The following is a 16,195-nucleotide window of genomic DNA, read 5'->3' on the forward strand; positions in this document are numbered from 1 at the left end:
TTCAGGTCATAGGCGCCGACTCCATGGGTGCTCCAGGGCTGGAGCAGCCATGGGGAAAAATTAGTGGGTGCTCTGCACCCACCGGCAGCCAAGCTCCGCAACCCATCTCTTCCCCTGAGCGCGCCGTGTCCCCAATCCTCCGCCTACCTCCCAGTGCTTCCCGCCTTGCCACTGCCAAACAGCTGTTTGGCGGTGTGCTTGGAGGGAGGGGGAGGAGCGGGAACATGGCACACTCAGGGGAGGAGGCGGGGAAGAGGCAGGGCCGGGGCGAGGATTTGGGGAAGGAGTCGGGAGAGCGGGGGGGGGGGGGGGCTGGGCTGGCGGGGGGCTGCGGGTCAGGAGTGAGGGGCACCGGGAGAGCGGGGGAGGCTGGCAGGGGGCTGGGCTGGCAGGGGGCTGCAGGTCGGGAGTGAGGGGCACCGGGAGAGCAGGGGGGGGGATGGGCTGGCAGGGGGCTGCGGGTCGGGAGTGAGAGGCACCGGGAGAGCGGGGGGGGGCTGGCAGGGGGCTGCGGGTCGAGAGTGAGGGGCACCGGGAGAGCAGGGGGGGGCTGGCAGGGGGATGGGCTGGCAGGGGGCTGCAGGTCGGGAGTGAGGGGCACCGGGAGAGCGGGGGGGGGGGGGATGGGCTGGCAGGGGGCTGCGGGTCGGGAGTGAGGGGCACCGGGAGAGCGGGGGGGGCTGGCAGGGGGCTGCGGGTCGAGAGTGAGGGGCACCGGGAGAGCAGGGGGGGGCTGGCAGGGGGATGGGCTGGCGGGGGGCTGCAGGTCGGCAGTGAGGGGCACCGGGAGAGCGGGGGGGGGCTGGGCTGGCAGGGGGCTGCGGGTCGGCAGTGAGGGGCACCGGGAGAGCAGGGGGGGGCTGGGCTGGCAGGGGGCTGCGGGTCGGGAGTGAGGGGCACCGGGAGAGCAGGGGGGGGGACTGGGCTGGCAGGGGGCTGCGGGTCGGGAGTGAGGGGCACCGGGAGAGCAGGGGGGGGGACTGGGCTGGCAGGGGGCTGCGGGTCGGGAGTGAGGGGCACCGGGAGAGCAGGGGGGGGGACTGGGCTGGCAGGGGGCTGCGGGTCGGGAGTGAGGGGCACCGGGAGAGCGGGGGGGGGGGGCTGGGCTGGCAGGGGGCTGCGGGTCGGGAGTGAGGGGCACCGGGAGAGCGGGGGGGGGGACTGGGCTGGCAGGGGGCTGCGGGTCGAGAGTGAGGGGCACCGGGAGAGCAGGGGGGGGCTGGGCTGGCAGGGGGCTGCGGGTCGGCAGTGAGGGGCACCGGGAGAGCAGGGGGGGGCTGGGCTGGCAGGGGGCTGCGGGTCGGGAGTGAGGGGCACCGGGAGAGCAGGGGGGGGGACTGGGCTGGCAGGGGGCTGCGGGTCGGGAGTGAGGGGCACCGGGAGAGCGGGGGGGGGACTGGGCTGGCAGGGGGCTGCGGGTCGGGAGTGAGGGGCACCGGGAGAGCGGGGGGGGGACTGGGCTGGCAGGGGGCTGCGGGTCGAGAGTGAGGGGCACCGGGAGAGCGGGGGGGGGGGGCTGGGCTGGCAGGGGGCTGCGGGTCGGGAGTGAGGGGCACCGGGAGAGCGGGGGGCTGCGGGTCGGGAGTGAGGGGCACCGGGAGAGCGGGGGGGGGACTGGGCTGGCAGGGGGCTGCGGGTCGAGAGTGAGGGGCACCGGGAGAGCAGGGGGGGGCTGGGCTGGCAGGGGGCTGCGGGTCGGCAGTGAGGGGCACCGGGAGAGCAGGGGGGGGCTGGGCTGGCAGGGGGCTGCGGGTCGGGAGTGAGGGGCACCGGGAGAGCAGGGGGGGGGACTGGGCTGGCAGGGGGCTGCGGGTCGGGAGTGAGGGGCACCGGGAGAGCGGGGGGGGGACTGGGCTGGCAGGGGGCTGCGGGTCGGGAGTGAGGGGCACCGGGAGAGCGGGGGGGGGACTGGGCTGGCAGGGGGCTGCGGGTCGAGAGTGAGGGGCACCGGGAGAGCGGGGGGGGGCTGGGCTGGCGGGGGGCTGCGGGTCGGGAGTGAGGGGCACCGGGAGAGCAGGGGGGGGCTGGCAGGGGGATGGGCTGGCGGGGGGCTGCGGGTCGGGAGTGAGGGGCACCGGGAGAGCGGGGGGGGGCTGGCAGGGGGATGGGCTGGCGGGGGGCTGCGGGTCGGGAGTGAGGGGCACCGGGAGAGCAGGGGGGGGCTGGCAGGGGGATGGGCTGGCGGGGGGCTGCGGGTCGGGAGTGAGGGGCACCGGGAGAGCGGGGGGCTGCGGGTCGGGAGTGAGGGGCACCGGGAGAGCGGGGGGGGGGACTGGGCTGGCAGGGGGCTGCGGGTCGGGAGTGAGGGGCACCGGGGGCGGGGCAGGGGCTGGGCCGGCGACACTCTGCCTCCCGCTTCCCCTCTACTCCTCTGGAGGACTAGAAGACGCTCTATCCCCGGCCGGGCCGCAGTTGTCTGCTCCGAACGCTCGCACACGTGGGGCGCCGGGGTGGAGCGGAGCCGCGCAGCTGTGGGGTGAGGGGGGCACAAGGAGACTTGATTAAGGGCCAGGAACCAGCCCTTTTGAAGGAGGCACCGGGGGTGGGGGATGCTGGGCGGGGGGGGGGGGGGATAATCGGGGGTGGAAGATTTATTGAGGAGTCCCCTGGAGGGCTGAGGGGGCACGGATGGGTGGGGGGGCAGGGTTGGGGTGAGGTGGGAGGGGGCTGGGTGGGAGGAGGGTTGCGGGTGTGGTTATGGGAGGCACCGGGGCACCGCGGGGGGGGTAGGAGTTATGGGTACTGGGGGCTGTAAATTGATGGAAGTAAACATGCCCCCCACCCGTCCCGGTGCCGGAGGGGCTCGGGGGCCTGGCTGAGGCCTGGGGTCGCTCAGGGCAGCGCTGGTCAGGGTGCCGCTGGCCACCCAGCTAGTCCGGTGGCTTTTCTCGCAGGCAGCCATGGAGCTGGGCACCTCCTGCTTCCAGTCGGACCTGGACTTCTGCCCGGAGTGTGGGACCGTCCTGCCCCTGCCAGGCTTCCAGGACAAGGTGACCTGCGTGCGCTGCTCCTTCTCCATTGACGTACGAGGTGAGGGCGGCAGCATCACACCCCACACACCTACTGGCATTTATCTAGGGGGGCTGGATTCCCCTCTGTCCACTAGTGAGATCCCTCGGGGAAAGGACGGGGGGGGGGGGCAGTGGGTTAGAGCAGGGCAGGCTGGAAGTCAGGACTCCTGGGCTCTGTCCCCAGCTCTGGGAGAGGAGTGGGGTCCAGTGCTGGCCCTCTGAGAGACAAGTCTCTGAAGTGCATTAGTTCCTCTGTCTGACGCTCACATCCCTCGATAACGCTCTTCCTCTCCCTGCACAGATTTCGAAGGGAAGGTGGTCCAGTCGTGTGTCGAGTTCAACCGCCCGGGCTCTGTGGCTCTGATGATCATGGACGACGGGCAGGAGGTCAAGGGACCCATGGTGAGTGGGGATTTCTGTGGGTGGGCGGGAAGGAAAACACATGTCAAGAGTCTCCTAACATCCTGCAGCAGGAAGTCCCACTGGTACATTATCACCTGACCTTGACTTATTTCCCTTTTATCCCAGTGGAGGAGTTTTTTGTGGGAGTGGTAGGGAATCTTCATTCCATGGATTTGACTCTGCCTTGGCGATCCTTTCAGATCGATAGGAAGTGCCCCCAGTGTGGTCACGAGGGCATGGTCTATCACACCCGGCAGATGAGATCAGCGGACGAAGGACAGACCGTCTTCTACACCTGTGGCCAGTGCAAGTAAGGCGCCGTCCCTTCCCTACTGCCCACGTGAGAGGGGAAAGACGGGAAAGTTATTGCCCACAGGGGAAGAGACCCGTCCCCAGGGGAAGAGACCCGTCCCCAGGTGACCTAGATCTCAGCTGTATTTCCTCATCAGCTAAACTGATCCAGGTTGTTCCCTTAAAATGAGACCTCACGGTTAGCCCAACCCCCCCAAAAAACCAAAGGGAACAGCCAGAAAAATAATAGTTAACGGTGGTTTCTTGTTGTACAAGGTGTACACAATGTGCTCCCAAGCATTTCAGCTAGTCATATTTATGGGATGATTTTATACGTTACAAAACTCTTCACTAAAATCCAACCCACCCGTTTGTCCCAGTTCCTTTTGTTCTGTACCTTTCCTTATCTTTGTTGTGGATACTGGCATTCCAGGTACCGGTCCGTGAAGGGGCCTCCCTGGCTTGCACACTAGGCGTGTATCTTGATTTTTCCTATCTGCTGATGCTAAACGCTAGGTGGTGTTACTGCAGGGTATTGTGGGATGTAGCTTAGATTTTTCCCAGAGTGCTGTTCACTCACGCTAAGCCAGGCCTTCGTATAATGTGGTGCACGCTTACCTAACATCTGTGCGTTGGCTGACGTCGGACTGGGTGCGTACGGGGCAACTGAGATTTACTGATTAAAAACCAAAGTGGCCTAAGAACTTGGATGGAGGCTTCTTGTGTGGTCAAGAAGTGCAGAGGGAAATGCAAGAACTCCCCCACACAGCCCTGCCTTGCTGAATCCCACCTCTGTGCAGGGTTCTTCTCCCTGTCCCGGCTAAGGCTTCCCTCTGGCAGACACGCCCTTCACGCTCCAGCCTTCCTAGCTGGCTGCTGCTCCCTGCAGCCTTTCCACCCCTGGGAGCTTGGGGGAGTCTTTGGACTTGTCTACACTTGAAACGCCTACGCTGCGGGAGGGGTTCTCCCATCGGCGCAGGGAATCCACCTCCCCGAGAGGCGGTAGCTAGTTGAAGTGAAGAATTCGTCCATCACTGAAGCGCTGTCTACGCTGGGACTTAGGTCGGCTTAACCATGCTGCTCGGGGGGATATTTTTCACATCTCTGGGCGATGTAGCTGAGTAGATCTAATTTTCCAGCGTGGAGCAGTTCGTGTATTCCTGCTGCCCACCTTTGAGTCTCTCCTGGCTTCCTTCCTGGAGTGGCCCTTCTTAGCCACATGCCCTGCCTTTCGTGTGACGTAACTCATCAACCAAAGTGGAGAAAAGGAATAAAGTGGGTCGGGATGGGGCTGGCATCCTCTATCTTCTCTTAAATGGAACCACCGGTCATGCCCAAAGAGCAGCTTATGGGGGATCTCCATCCCCAGAGGGATTAGGGATACTGGAGGGGAGGAAAGCTTTCCCACAGCAGGTGTGTGGTCTCCCTGTGACTTTAGCAGCATCCTGCAGCAGGCAGTTCCACAGATCAAAAAAGAAATAAAAAAGTAAAAGCTTCTGCAAAGGATTGATGCTTGGCTTTTGTTGTGCACAGGTTCCAGGAGAAGGAAGACTCATGAATGGAGCGGCAGGGGGACACGGACAAGAGAAGACTAGGTGTAACACCCACCCCTCCTTTACCCAGAACAACTTGCCTCACCTCCTAACAAGATCCTTTTCTTGGCTCAGGCCCGGGTCGACCTATGGGCTGACAGCCACCACCACTCAGCATTCACTGCACTGGTGTCTGCAGCACAATGAAGCAAAGGAGGTGCATGAACGCAACCCCGGCCCTGTGGAGGTGACTCCCAAGGGTGTAACCATTGGGGATACCCCATCTCCCTTCCACACCCCCTAGGGGAACCCCAAGTCATGAGCCCCAGGGGATGTAGATCCATTTGTGGAGAACTCAAGACTATTTAAGGCTGCTCTGGCAGTTCCGATGCCGGACCCCAGCTGCTGCGTTCTCCGGGGAGAGCCTGTTGGTGTATTGTGCTTTGGGGGGGACGACAAGGGGGGGTTTCTCCCCTCTTTCAGGATCATGGGCTCTGGAGGACAGACCAGCTGGGGAGTCCTGGGTGCATATTTCCGGCCAAGGCAACAACCCCCTCCTCCTAGGAGAAGTAAATAAAACCCTATTTTGTACATGAACCCTGCGTGTGTCACTCTCCTCCTGGGTCTAGAATCACAGATATAGGGGCCCCGTTGGGCCGGGCGCTGCCCAGACACACAGGGAGAGACAGTCCCTGCCCCAAATAGCAGCCAATTTGGGGGGGGGGGGCACAGAAAAGTAAAAGGACTTGCCTAAGGTCCCACATAGAGTCAGGGGCAGAGGCGTGAATTGAACCCAGGTGTCCTGAGTTCCCTGTTAAAACATTGACTGCACCTTCCTGCTTCCCCCAGTGCCGCCCCCTGTCCCTGCTACTGTCTCTGGTGCTGAGGCTGGCAGAGCCTGGCCCTTCAGGACTGGCCCCCCACTCAGTCCTTCCTCCCGCCACCCCCTCCATTCAGGACTGTCTAGAAAGGGCTGGAGACAGTGGTGGGCAACAGCTGCCTCTCCCGCCCATGTGCTGGCTGTGGGCACCCGTTCCCCCCACGCTGCTCCACATCAGAGATTCTCAGGGATTCCTCCCCAGCCCTGCCCCATTCACACTCCCTCACATGGCTCCCCGCTTTCCCCTCCATACCCCTTGCCCCCACTTTTCCCCTCAGCCCCCCATGGCCTTCCCCTCCCATATCCCCTCTTCACTTAACTCCCCCTCCCACAGCTCCCCATTTTCCATCTCCCTGTTCCCACTGAAACCCCCCATCCCCCCAAATATCCCCTTCTCCCTCCTCAGCCCCCCCTTTTGCCCCACACAGGCCTTGTTCCACCTCACAGCTGCCAAGTGCACCCCTCTCCTGAATCTCTCCTCCTTCTGCCCCCTCCCCAGCCTTTCCCCACATGATCGGGCCTCTCAGCCCATGGTCTTCCACTGCATCAGACCCCCCCCTTTTCCCTCCCCGTGACCGCCCCAGAGCCTCCCTTCCCCACATAGTCCTACTTAGCCCTGCCCCCTGTATCTCCCCCTCTGAGCCTGCCCACTTCCCCCTTTTGCTCCCGCAAGACCCCCAACTGTATGCCCCTCCCCTTATGCCCACCACTCAGTCCTCCCCTCACAGTCCCGCTCTCTCTATGATCCGTCTGTGTTCCCCCTACTGTATCTCCCATACTGCCCCCTCATGAATTCCTCCTTTCCCTATGGCTGCCCCACTGAGCCCCCCCATGGCCTCTCAAGCCCTGCCCCCAGCTGTATTTACACTTCCCCCATGCCCCTCAGTCTCTGTCCTCTCACAACTCCTATAGAGCCCCATCCTTTTCACTCTCTCCACTGTCCCTCTTTCCCCCCTAGCTTCCCCCATGGCTGCCCCACTCGGTTCCTCCCCCCCAGCTGTATCCTCTTGCCCCCCCCTCAAGCTTGGTGCCCCCTCACTAAGCCCCCCTTTCCCCAAGAGCCCCCTCACAGAGGCCTGGCCCCATTGAGTCCCTCTTCCCTTTTTGATCCGCCATGGCCTCCCCAGTCAGTACTTGCCCCCCAACTGCATCCCCCTTCCTCCTGTGCCCATCTCAGTCTTTTCCCCCCCACTGAGCCCCTCCCTTTCCGCATATGTCCCCCCCACTCAGCCCTGGTCCCTCTATTGGGCCCACAGTCTCACTGACCCCCCCAGTATCCCTCTTCCCCCCCATGTGCTCCCAATGGTTCCACTGAGCCCCCCACTTCCCCTATGCCACCCACATGTGCCCCTATAGTGCCACTGACCCCCGCAGGGTGTTTCCCTTCCCCTATACCGCACAGACCCACTGAGCCCCCCACTGCATTCCCCTGTGCCCCCACGTGTCCCCCATAATCCCACTGAGCCCCCCACTGCATCCTCTTTCCCCATCCCCCGCGCATGTCCCCCCCACTGACCCATCACGTGACAGCTCAGGCTGCCGCCCCAGGGGACCTCACACCAGCCCCTCCCTGCCTTGGACATGACTCAGGCTAGAATTCTCTCCCGCCCCCTTTTTCTGGCCGCGCATGCGCGCCGCGCCCCCGTACGGCGGAAGCGCGGCGCGGAGAATTCCCTTCCAGAGCCAGAGGAGCGGGGGCGGGGGACAGTGTTCCGGGAACTCGCACCCGGAAGCGGGAAGTAGCGGGCCGCCGGCCGGAAGTGGCGCGCGGCTGGGGGTGGGAGCCCGGCGGTCGCTCGCCGCGGGCTGCTGGGAGAGCCGGGGGCAGCCGCAGCAGCAGCAGCAGCAGCCGGCGGGAGCGAGGCAGGGGCGGTGCGCGGCGCAGACTCTTCCCCCCGGCAACCGGGGCCGCGGCGGGCGGGGGCCGGGCAGCGCCATGGCGGAGGCGACGGCGACAGCGGCGGCCGGTGGGGGGGCCGCCAGCACCACCGTCACCGAGACCGTGACCGTCGAGCCGGTGAGCGGGGCCGGGATCGGGGCCCGGGGGGCGGGGGTCAATATAAAATCCCCGGATGGGGGGGCCTACAATGATTGGGGGCGGGGGGTCAATATAAAATCCCCGGATTTGGGGGGGCTACAATAATTGGGGGGCGGGCAGTTAATGAAAGATCCCAGGATTTTGGGAGGGGGGGCGGGGGGGCTGGTTAATGAAAGATCCCAGGATTTTGGGAGGGGGGGCGGGGGGGCTGGTTAATGAAAGATCCCAGGATTTTGGGAGGGGGGGCTGGTTAATGAAAGATCCCAGGATTTGGGGAGGGGGGGCTGGTTAATGAAAGATCCCAGGATTTGGGGTTGCAAATTTTGCAGAAGTTAATATAAAATCCCAGGGGTTTGGGGCAGGTTTATAAAAAAAAAAATTGGGGCGGGGGATGTAAAATCCCAGGGATTGGGGTGTTTGTATATATTTGGGGGCAGGTTAATATAAAACCCCAGAGATTTGATGGGGGGCAATATAAAATACTGGAGTTTGGAAGGGTTTATAACATGGGGGAAGGGTAAATATAAAATCTCAGGGATTTGAGGCTTTTGTAAATTTGTGTTTTTAAAAAATGTAAAATCCCCGGATTTGGGGTTTGTTTGGGGTTTGTTTGTTTTTTTTTTTTTGGTAATTTTAGGGTTATGAAATCTCAGGGATTTGGGGGGTTGTAAATTTTGGGGAGGATTTAATAAATAATCCCAAGTATTTGGGGGTTTTATAAATATTTTTGGAAAGCTTAACATAAAAAACTGAAGGTTTTGTAAAGGGGGGGAATAACACAAAAACCACAGGAATTTTTTTTTTTTAATAATAATAAAGTAAAATCCTGAAGGCTTGAAAAGTGGGGGTTGCCTGTCCATTTGTTTTAATTTTGGGGAGTGGGGTGATTGTAAAATCACAGCAATTTGAGAGATTAAACATTTGTGGGGCTAATAGAAAATCATGGGGATTTAGAGGTTCTATAAATTTGGGGGGGTTAACACACAATCACCGGGCTGTGTGCGTTTTATTTACATTTGGGGGTGCTTAGTATAAAATCATGGGGATGAGTGGCTTTTTTTTTTTTTTTTTTTTTTAGTTTTGGGGATTTCATATAAAATCACACGGATATGGGGGTTTATTTTGGAGGTTAAAATCATGGGAAATTGGGTGTTTTAATTTGACGGTTTTTTAAAAGATCGAATCAGAGGGATGTGGGGTTTTTTATATTTTATTTTGGGGGGTTAAATATTAAATCACAAGAACGTGGGGAGACTTAATATAAAATCATGGGCATTTGGGCTTGGAGACTTTGCAAGTCTGTGGGATCACAGGGTGGGGGGACCATGGAGGGAAAATGAGGATTTGAGGGGAAACGACGCATTTTCGTGTGGCTTGGATTTTCACCATTAAAATCAAATCCGGTTTTGATTAAGCAGCCCCCTGGTTCTCTCTTTTAGATGCCAGGTGTTAACTAGCAGTGGGGAGCATTAGTTAAAAAATTCATTCAGAGGCCCCCAAACTGGCCCCCTGTCCCCACCCACCTGTGCCCCTGCTGGGCCCTTCTGTGAGCTCTGTACCCATCGTGGGCGCCACGGTATTGGTTGTCACAGCGACCGTGATGCCAGGGAAGCCACGGTAACTGCAGGGTGTGGGAGTCACAGCAACGGTTGCTGTGAAAGGGGGGTTGGCGGTTGCCACGGCAACCATCCCAGCGACAAGAGGGCGTGGTACCCAGGGTGACACGGCCATCGTTATGGCGACTGCAGGAAGTGGGAGTGGGGCAACCATCCTAGTAGGAATGGGGCGTGGTACCCATGGTGACGCTCGTGGTGGCCGTCACAGCGATGGCTGTCTGTTGTAGCTATGGCAGCAGCAGCGGGGTGTGGCACTTGTGGTGCCCATCGGACAGCACAGGGCGAGGGACACAGGGAACATGTCTGTCCTGGCAGCCACGGAACATGGTAACCCTGGTGACCGCCACAGCTGGAACAGGGCACGGTAGCCATGGAAACAGCAGGGCATGGGAGCCACGGTGCCCCCAAGGCGGTGGTGGAAGGGACACGCTGTGGAGCCGGGCAGCAGCCGGAGGCATTGTGAGAGGGTTTGCCTGAGTGTCATAGAAGAGCGCCCCCTACTGTGCCCCTGTCCCGCTCCCTGCAGCACAGCGCCCCCTAGTGCCGCACTGGGGCCAGCTCCGCCTGCCAGGGGAGAGCGCCCCCTTACTGAGCTCCCCACCCCGTTCCCTGAAGCATAGCGCCCCCGGCTGTCCCAGATCTCGCCGTACTAATCCAGCCAAGCCATCCGAGGTCTTTCTCCATGGGTCATCTGTGACCGGCCGTGGTCTGATCCCCCACTCTCGCTCCACCCCCCCACCCCACGGCCCGCAGGAGAACCGCAGCCTGACCATCAAGCTGAGGAAGCGAAAGCCAGATAAGAAGGTGGAATGGTCGAGCGACACTGTGGACAACGAGCACTTGGGCCGTAGGTCGTCCAAATGTGAGTAGTCGGCTCTCCCCTTCTGAGACTCCTTCCCCCCCCCCCACCCCCATCCAGGTACAGAGCCGTTCGCCACATCATTCAGAATGGAGCGTAGTGGGGGCTAGTGGTTAGAGCGGGGGAGGCTGGGAGTCGGGACTCCTGGGTTCTCCATCCCTCCGCTTCCTGCTTCCACATGCTCAACGCCAAACTCTTCGCCTCAGCATTGCTGATGGATCCCACTCTCTGAGCCAGCCAGTCCCCAGCCCTGGGGCTGGATCGGAGCCCGCGCCCCCCAGAGGGGAAAGTGCCCCGTGCCCTCTCCTCACCCCCCTCCTGAGCCAGCCAGTCCCCACCCTGGGGCCCGATGGGAAGAGAAAGGCCCCATTCCGACTGATCCTCTCGAATCCCCCAAAAGCCAGAATTACACCATCAGCGGCTCCTGCTAACGGGGTGACAACGTCCCCTCCCCGCGGAATGGAGCCCGTGACTTGCTGGGCTCAGCTGTTTTGCAGAGGGACATGGCCCCCTGGGACTTAACGGCAGGGGGGGATGGCACGGCTCAGGCGCGGGAGAGGTCAGTAAAGGACCCCCAGGTCTCTCGGCCTCCGCTCTGAGAGCCCCAGGCAAATGGTGGAGACACTGACAGCCTGGGCTGGCCCCCACCCCGCCCCCCAGGCTGGGCCACGGGGCTGGGTGCAGGCTGACAGCTGGGGGGCTTCTGACTCCCTCTGTCTCTCTCCACCTCTCCCCCCCCCGCCCCGGCATCATGCCCCTTGCTGTCCCCTCCCCCACCCCCTTGTTCCTCCCCTGTGTCCCCCCACATCCCCCTCTAACCTCCCCTCTCCCCATGGCCCTCCCCTTCTAATCCCCATGCCCTCTCACATCCCCTTCTAACCTCCCCTTCCCCCATGGTCCCCCCCACATCCCCTTCTAACCCCCCCATGGCCCTCCCCACATCCCCTTCTAACCTCCCCTCCCCCCATCGCACCCACCCCCCATGTAACCTCCCTGCCCCGCCCAGGCTGCTGCATCTACGAGAAGCCGCGGGCCTTCGGCGAGAGCTCCACAGAGAGCGAGGACGAGGAGGACGAGGGCTGCGGCAACGCCCACTGCATCCGGGGCCACAGGAAGGGGGAGCATGGGGGCCGGGGGGGCGGCGGCTCTGGGGGGGGCAAGGGCAGCCCCCGCAAGGCCGAGGCGCCGGGCCAGGACCACGCTGCAGCCATGCAGCACTGAGCCCCTCCACCCCGCCGGACTGACCGGGGGACGCGGGCCTGTCCGTCTGTCCGTGAGCCTGCTGGCCTGCGAGCTGCTGTCGTCGGCCGTCCCGCCCAGTGCCCCGGCGTGGAATGTACCGAGCCACGGGCCGGCTGCGTCTCTGTGCTTCTCCATTAAACGTCTGTGTCGGTGACCACGAGCGGCCACGGCCTGCTGCTTTCTGCTGGGGGGGGCGGGCGCAGCTCTGCCGGTGCCCCCTGCTCCTGACGCGCTGCCCCCGGCCAGCCCAGCCCTGGGCTCCCCCCCCCCCCCCCCCAGCTCTGCCGGTGCCCATCACTCCTGACCCACAGCCCCCAGCCAGCCCAGCCCTGGGCTCCCCCCCCCCCAGCTCTGCCGGTGCCCCTCGCTCCTGACCCACAGCCCCCTGTCAGCCCTGTCCTTCCCTCCTCCAGCCCTGCTGGTGCCCCTCACTCCTGACCCACAGCCTCGCCCCTCCTTCCCCCAACCCTGCTGGTGCCCCTCACTCCTGACCCGCAGCCCCGCCCCTCCCTCCCCCAGCCCGGCTGGTGCCCCTCACTCCTGACCTGCAGCCCCCTGTCAGCCCCGCCCCTCCCTCCCCCAGCCCTACCGGTGACCCTCCCTCCCGACCCACAGCCCCCTGCTAGCCCAGCCCTCGGTTTCTCTTCCCTCCCCACAGCTCTGCCAGTGCCCCTCAATCCTCACCTACTGGTATTCTCCCCCCATCACAGACACAGCTCTGCCAAGGCCCTGAAATAGAAGCTTTAATCACCCTTATTTTCCCTTTCATAGCTGCAAATGGTGTTGATCATAAAACGTTTACAGTGTCCTGGTAAGAGGACAAACAATCTTTGGCTGTGGCCTTGTTTCCTTCCATGCTTCTTCCTGATGTATAAAGGAGGCTTGTCGGATTTTACCTGGAAAAGGTGTTTTTTTTTCCTGCTTGATTTTTTTAACACTAGAAATCTAGGTGTCGTCTGTCCTGGAAGTCTCTCTAGGTGACTAAAGAACTGGGGTGTTTACAGCAATGCAGATTCCCCGGAAGACAAACGCGCTACATTGATTTGTGTTCAAGTGAACACTGTTTCTTCGCATTTATCTCAAACACCCCTAAACAGCTGAGAGAAAAACGGTCATCGTGAAAGAATCCCTGTTTCTGAATCCCTTTCCCTTATGACCTCTCCTGAGCTGCCTCCTGGTTCCTTCGAGGTAACCTCCAGCAAAACCGGGAAGACAAGATGTGGACATCCTGTTATTTTCTAAATTAATAAGAAAAATTATCACCTGTCCCCCGCCAAATAAACCCCTCACCTCGAAAGCTTTCTGTGTACCTCATAATGGGCATGAACTTGATGCTTGATTTCCACATACCCACGCTCTGTGGTTTACCTTCAATAAATATCCGTCCCAGTGAAACAGTCCTGCAGCAATGAGTTACGCAGTTCCACTGTGTGTCATATGTGGTGGTATTTCCTTTCCTTAGATGCTGCTGTCATGTGTGCAGTGACTCTGGGTGTAATCTCCCAGAGCCGGGAGTGAGGTCTTGTGGTTAGAGCATAGAGGTTGGGATTTAGCACTCCTGGGTTCTTTACTCAGTTCTGGGAGGGGAGTGGGTCTCGGAGTAAGAGCAGCATGTTTTCATTTAGCCCTTTTTGTGCTTGTAAATGCCTCACTTAACCCTCCCATCTCTGCATCTCGTCTTTCCCTGATCAGCTGGTGTTGGGGCTGCCTCTACCTGAACTTTCTGCTAGCTCTGACAGTTAGACACTGTGTCCCCCAAAGGTGGAATGTCACTGCTAATATGCCTCTGTTCTCAATCCAAAGGCCTCCAGCAGATCATACATCTGCAGTGGAAATGCAGCCACCTCTGGAGTGGAGCACAGCCGCGCTGTAGCAGCAACACTGTGCAGGGGTCGCTGGCCAGTGTGGAAATGCAGCCCACGCTGGGGTAGGAGATGGCAGCTGGGTGACAGCCAGGCAGCAGTACACAAGAGGAATTGACACCCTGCCCTCAAAGGCAACTGGCTCACGCTGCCTCTCTGCAACAGCGAGGAGAGACAGATGCCATGGCCCAAGCTGATAGTGGGCCGAGGCCCTGATGTGGGACTTTTGTCACAGGCGCTAAGGGCCGTGGTTTTGCTTCATTAAATAACTACAGCCTGAAGCAGAACAGCGCCCCCTCCAGGCAGAGTGGGGGGTTTTGGGCAGCGTTGAACAGGAGTGTTTGGTCAGCTTTCTTCAGTGGCTGGGTGGGGGGGCTGGGAGGCAGGACTCCTGGGTTCTATCCTCAGCTCCAGGAAGGGAATGTGGTCTAGTAGATTAGAGCAGAGCGGGCTGGGTGTCAGGACTCCTGGGTTCTCTTTCATACCAGAGTCTGCTGCTGAAATCTCAGCCAGCACACAGGGATGGCCGCACCCAACCCACTGGCGATCCCAGAAAGACCAGGGCAGCGCGGGCCTGGGTGCCCCCACTCCGTCCCCTTGGCAGTCGCCTCTGTGTGGCTGGTGGGCAGCTGAATGAGGGCTGGCGGGCCCCACCTGGGGACGCCGTGCTCCCAGGATCTGACTCCTTGCTTAGGAAGTGGAAAGGCGCAAAGAGGAAGACACTGGTACGCAGTGTCTGGGCCAGGGCTGGAGCCGTCGGGCGCTCCCAGGTGCCCACCGACCCGGAGAGCCGTTGTGTCCAGCCTTGGGGCAGAAGGGGATAACCGAGGCAGGATCGCACAATGCACTGGGGCAGGGGTAGCTCTCCTCCACGTCAGCTTTGTCGCCCTCTAGTGCCTGCCCCGTATACCAGCTTCTTGGAGCTGGGTCAGCGGCTTGGGCGTTGGGGGGAGCGCGAATGAGCGGCCGCTTTCCTCCCGGAGCAGCAGAGGCTCCCGGATCGTTGTTCCGCACCCGGGATGCGGAGGGGAATCCCAACACTAGCTGGAAGGAGCTGGAGCCCTGCCCCAGACCTGGCTTCGTCCCAGCCCCTCTCACCTCAGCTCCTGCTGATACAGGCCCAAGCCTGGGGTAACAGGATCAAGCCAGGTGGGGCTGCCCATCTGCCCGCTGCCAGGCTGATGGGAACTCCCAGGAAAAACAGCCTGGAAGAGGGAAGCTGTCATCATCCTGGCATGAGCCGGCCCCCAGGGACGGGATTCTGTGCATGCAGCAAAGAGTTGCCTTTTATGGAGGAATTCCCCGAGAGTTTGATTTGCCAAGCGGTTGGGGAGGTCCGAGAGACTCAGGACTCCTGGGTTCTCTCCCCGGCTCGGGAAAGGGAATGGGGTCTAGTACGTGAGAGCGGGCGGAGCTGGGAGCCAGGATGCCTGGGTTCTATTCCTGGCTCTGGGAGGGGAGTGGGGTCTAGTGGGTTAGAGCAGGGGGGCTGGGAGCCAGGATGCCTGGGTTCCATTTACTGTTAGTCATTTCCTCTCTCTCAGCCTCCGTTGGCTCTCTTGTTAGTGACTCACCCCTAGCTGTAAATACTTAGGCCCAGAGCTTCAGGGGTTTGGGGCCCCTCTCTCCCACTGAAACCAATGAGAGTTAGGGGCCATGCTCGTTGCCATGTTCCCGTGCAGCTGCTGACCGCTTGCAGCAATCCCAGCCCCGCTGTCTCCGTCTAGGGACAGCGGAGGCACCAGCTTGTCTGATTGGACTCCAGCACGCAACTCCGTACCGCGGCACCGAGGGGTGTTGATAGTGAAAACAGCCGGTTTAGCGAGATCCAAGAGCCAGCGAGTACAGCGAATGGATCTGCCCGGCTACATATTCAACAAAATCATAACCATGCTGTCTAGCGACCAGACTTAACCAACCAACCGCGTTTCCCTTGCCCCGAAGGGCTTTTGCCCAAGTTTCAGGATGATTCTGTTTTTTCATGACGAATCACACTGCTCCGTTATTTCCTAGGTGCATGGTAAAGAGGTGGCATCCCCTAATATCCCCCAAAGTTCAATGTCGGCCCCTAGTCAGAATCCCCCCTTCCCCGTCCATTCTCCAGTGCCACCTCTCCCTGTGGCCTTTGTATGTAAGGGGAGCGCTCGTTGTGTGGGCTGACCGCAGAGAGGTGATTTTGCCGGCATTGAGCTTGTGAGCTCTGCTTTGCCACCGACGGTCAGGACAGATTGTCGGCAGCCATCCGAAACGCCTCGGCGAGTGTCTGTGCCAATACGTCACGCCGCTATTCATGACCAGCGTGGCTCGCGTTTTCATTTAACACCTCCCATGACAGCCTTGGGTGCGCCAGGTGGCACATGCCAGGCGTGGGAAATTCTCTTGCCCGCTGGCATAGAGGGGTTTCGGGGGCACACCACGGTCTTCAAAAGAAAACCTAAGAGCAAAGGACTGGCTGGCTCATG

General features: G+C 61.0%; 2 protein-coding genes across 3 annotated transcripts; both read left to right on the plus strand.

The window, feature by feature from the left end:
- The first annotated feature begins 2,350 nt into the window (after window positions 1–2,350).
- Window positions 2,351–5,833, plus strand: POLR1H (RNA polymerase I subunit H). 2 transcript variants are annotated; one of them, XM_048818754.2, is made up of 5 exons: window positions 2,351–2,476; window positions 2,895–3,030; window positions 3,313–3,413; window positions 3,614–3,723; window positions 5,238–5,833. In XM_048818754.2, exons 2-5 carry the CDS (start codon window positions 2,901–2,903, stop codon window positions 5,260–5,262), a joined length of 366 nt encoding a protein of 121 aa, XP_048674711.1. In that variant the 5' UTR covers window positions 2,351–2,476; window positions 2,895–2,900; the 3' UTR covers window positions 5,263–5,833. The 2 variants fall into 2 exon arrangements, with proteins under 2 accessions (XP_048674711.1, XP_048674713.1); XM_048818756.2 differs by having other exon boundaries at window positions 2,374–2,476; window positions 2,899–3,030.
- A 1,891-nt stretch (window positions 5,834–7,724) lies between these two features.
- PPP1R11 (protein phosphatase 1 regulatory inhibitor subunit 11) lies at window positions 7,725–13,266 on the plus strand. The gene is made up of 3 exons (XM_048818722.2): window positions 7,725–8,133; window positions 10,524–10,632; window positions 11,636–13,266. The coding sequence occupies exons 1-3, from the start codon at window positions 7,744–7,746 to the stop codon at window positions 11,848–11,850; spliced, it is 714 nt and encodes a 237-aa protein (XP_048674679.2). The 5' UTR covers window positions 7,725–7,743; the 3' UTR covers window positions 11,851–13,266.
- Window positions 13,267–16,195: the final 2,929 nt, after the last annotated feature.

Source organism: Caretta caretta, chromosome 14 (genome assembly GCF_965140235.1).
Source record: "Caretta caretta isolate rCarCar2 chromosome 14, rCarCar1.hap1, whole genome shotgun sequence".
NCBI lineage: Eukaryota > Metazoa > Chordata > Testudines > Cheloniidae > Caretta > Caretta caretta.

Coding starts and splice junctions, on each gene's coding strand:
- POLR1H (XM_048818754.2), top strand. CDS start 2,901: ATGGAGCTGGGCACCTCCTGCTTCCAGTCGGACCTGGACTTCTGCCCG. Junction 3,031..3,312: donor CTTCTCCATTGACGTACGAG/GTGAGGGCGGCA, acceptor CTCCCTGCACAG/ATTTCGAAGGGAAGGTGGTC. Junction 3,414..3,613: donor AGGAGGTCAAGGGACCCATG/GTGAGTGGGGAT, acceptor CGATCCTTTCAG/ATCGATAGGAAGTGCCCCCA.
- PPP1R11 (XM_048818722.2), top strand. CDS start 7,744: ATGCGCGCCGCGCCCCCGTACGGCGGAAGCGCGGCGCGGAGAATTCCC. Junction 8,134..10,523: donor AGACCGTGACCGTCGAGCCG/GTGAGCGGGGCC, acceptor CACGGCCCGCAG/GAGAACCGCAGCCTGACCAT. Junction 10,633..11,635: donor GGGCCGTAGGTCGTCCAAAT/GTGAGTAGTCGG, acceptor TGCCCCGCCCAG/GCTGCTGCATCTACGAGAAG.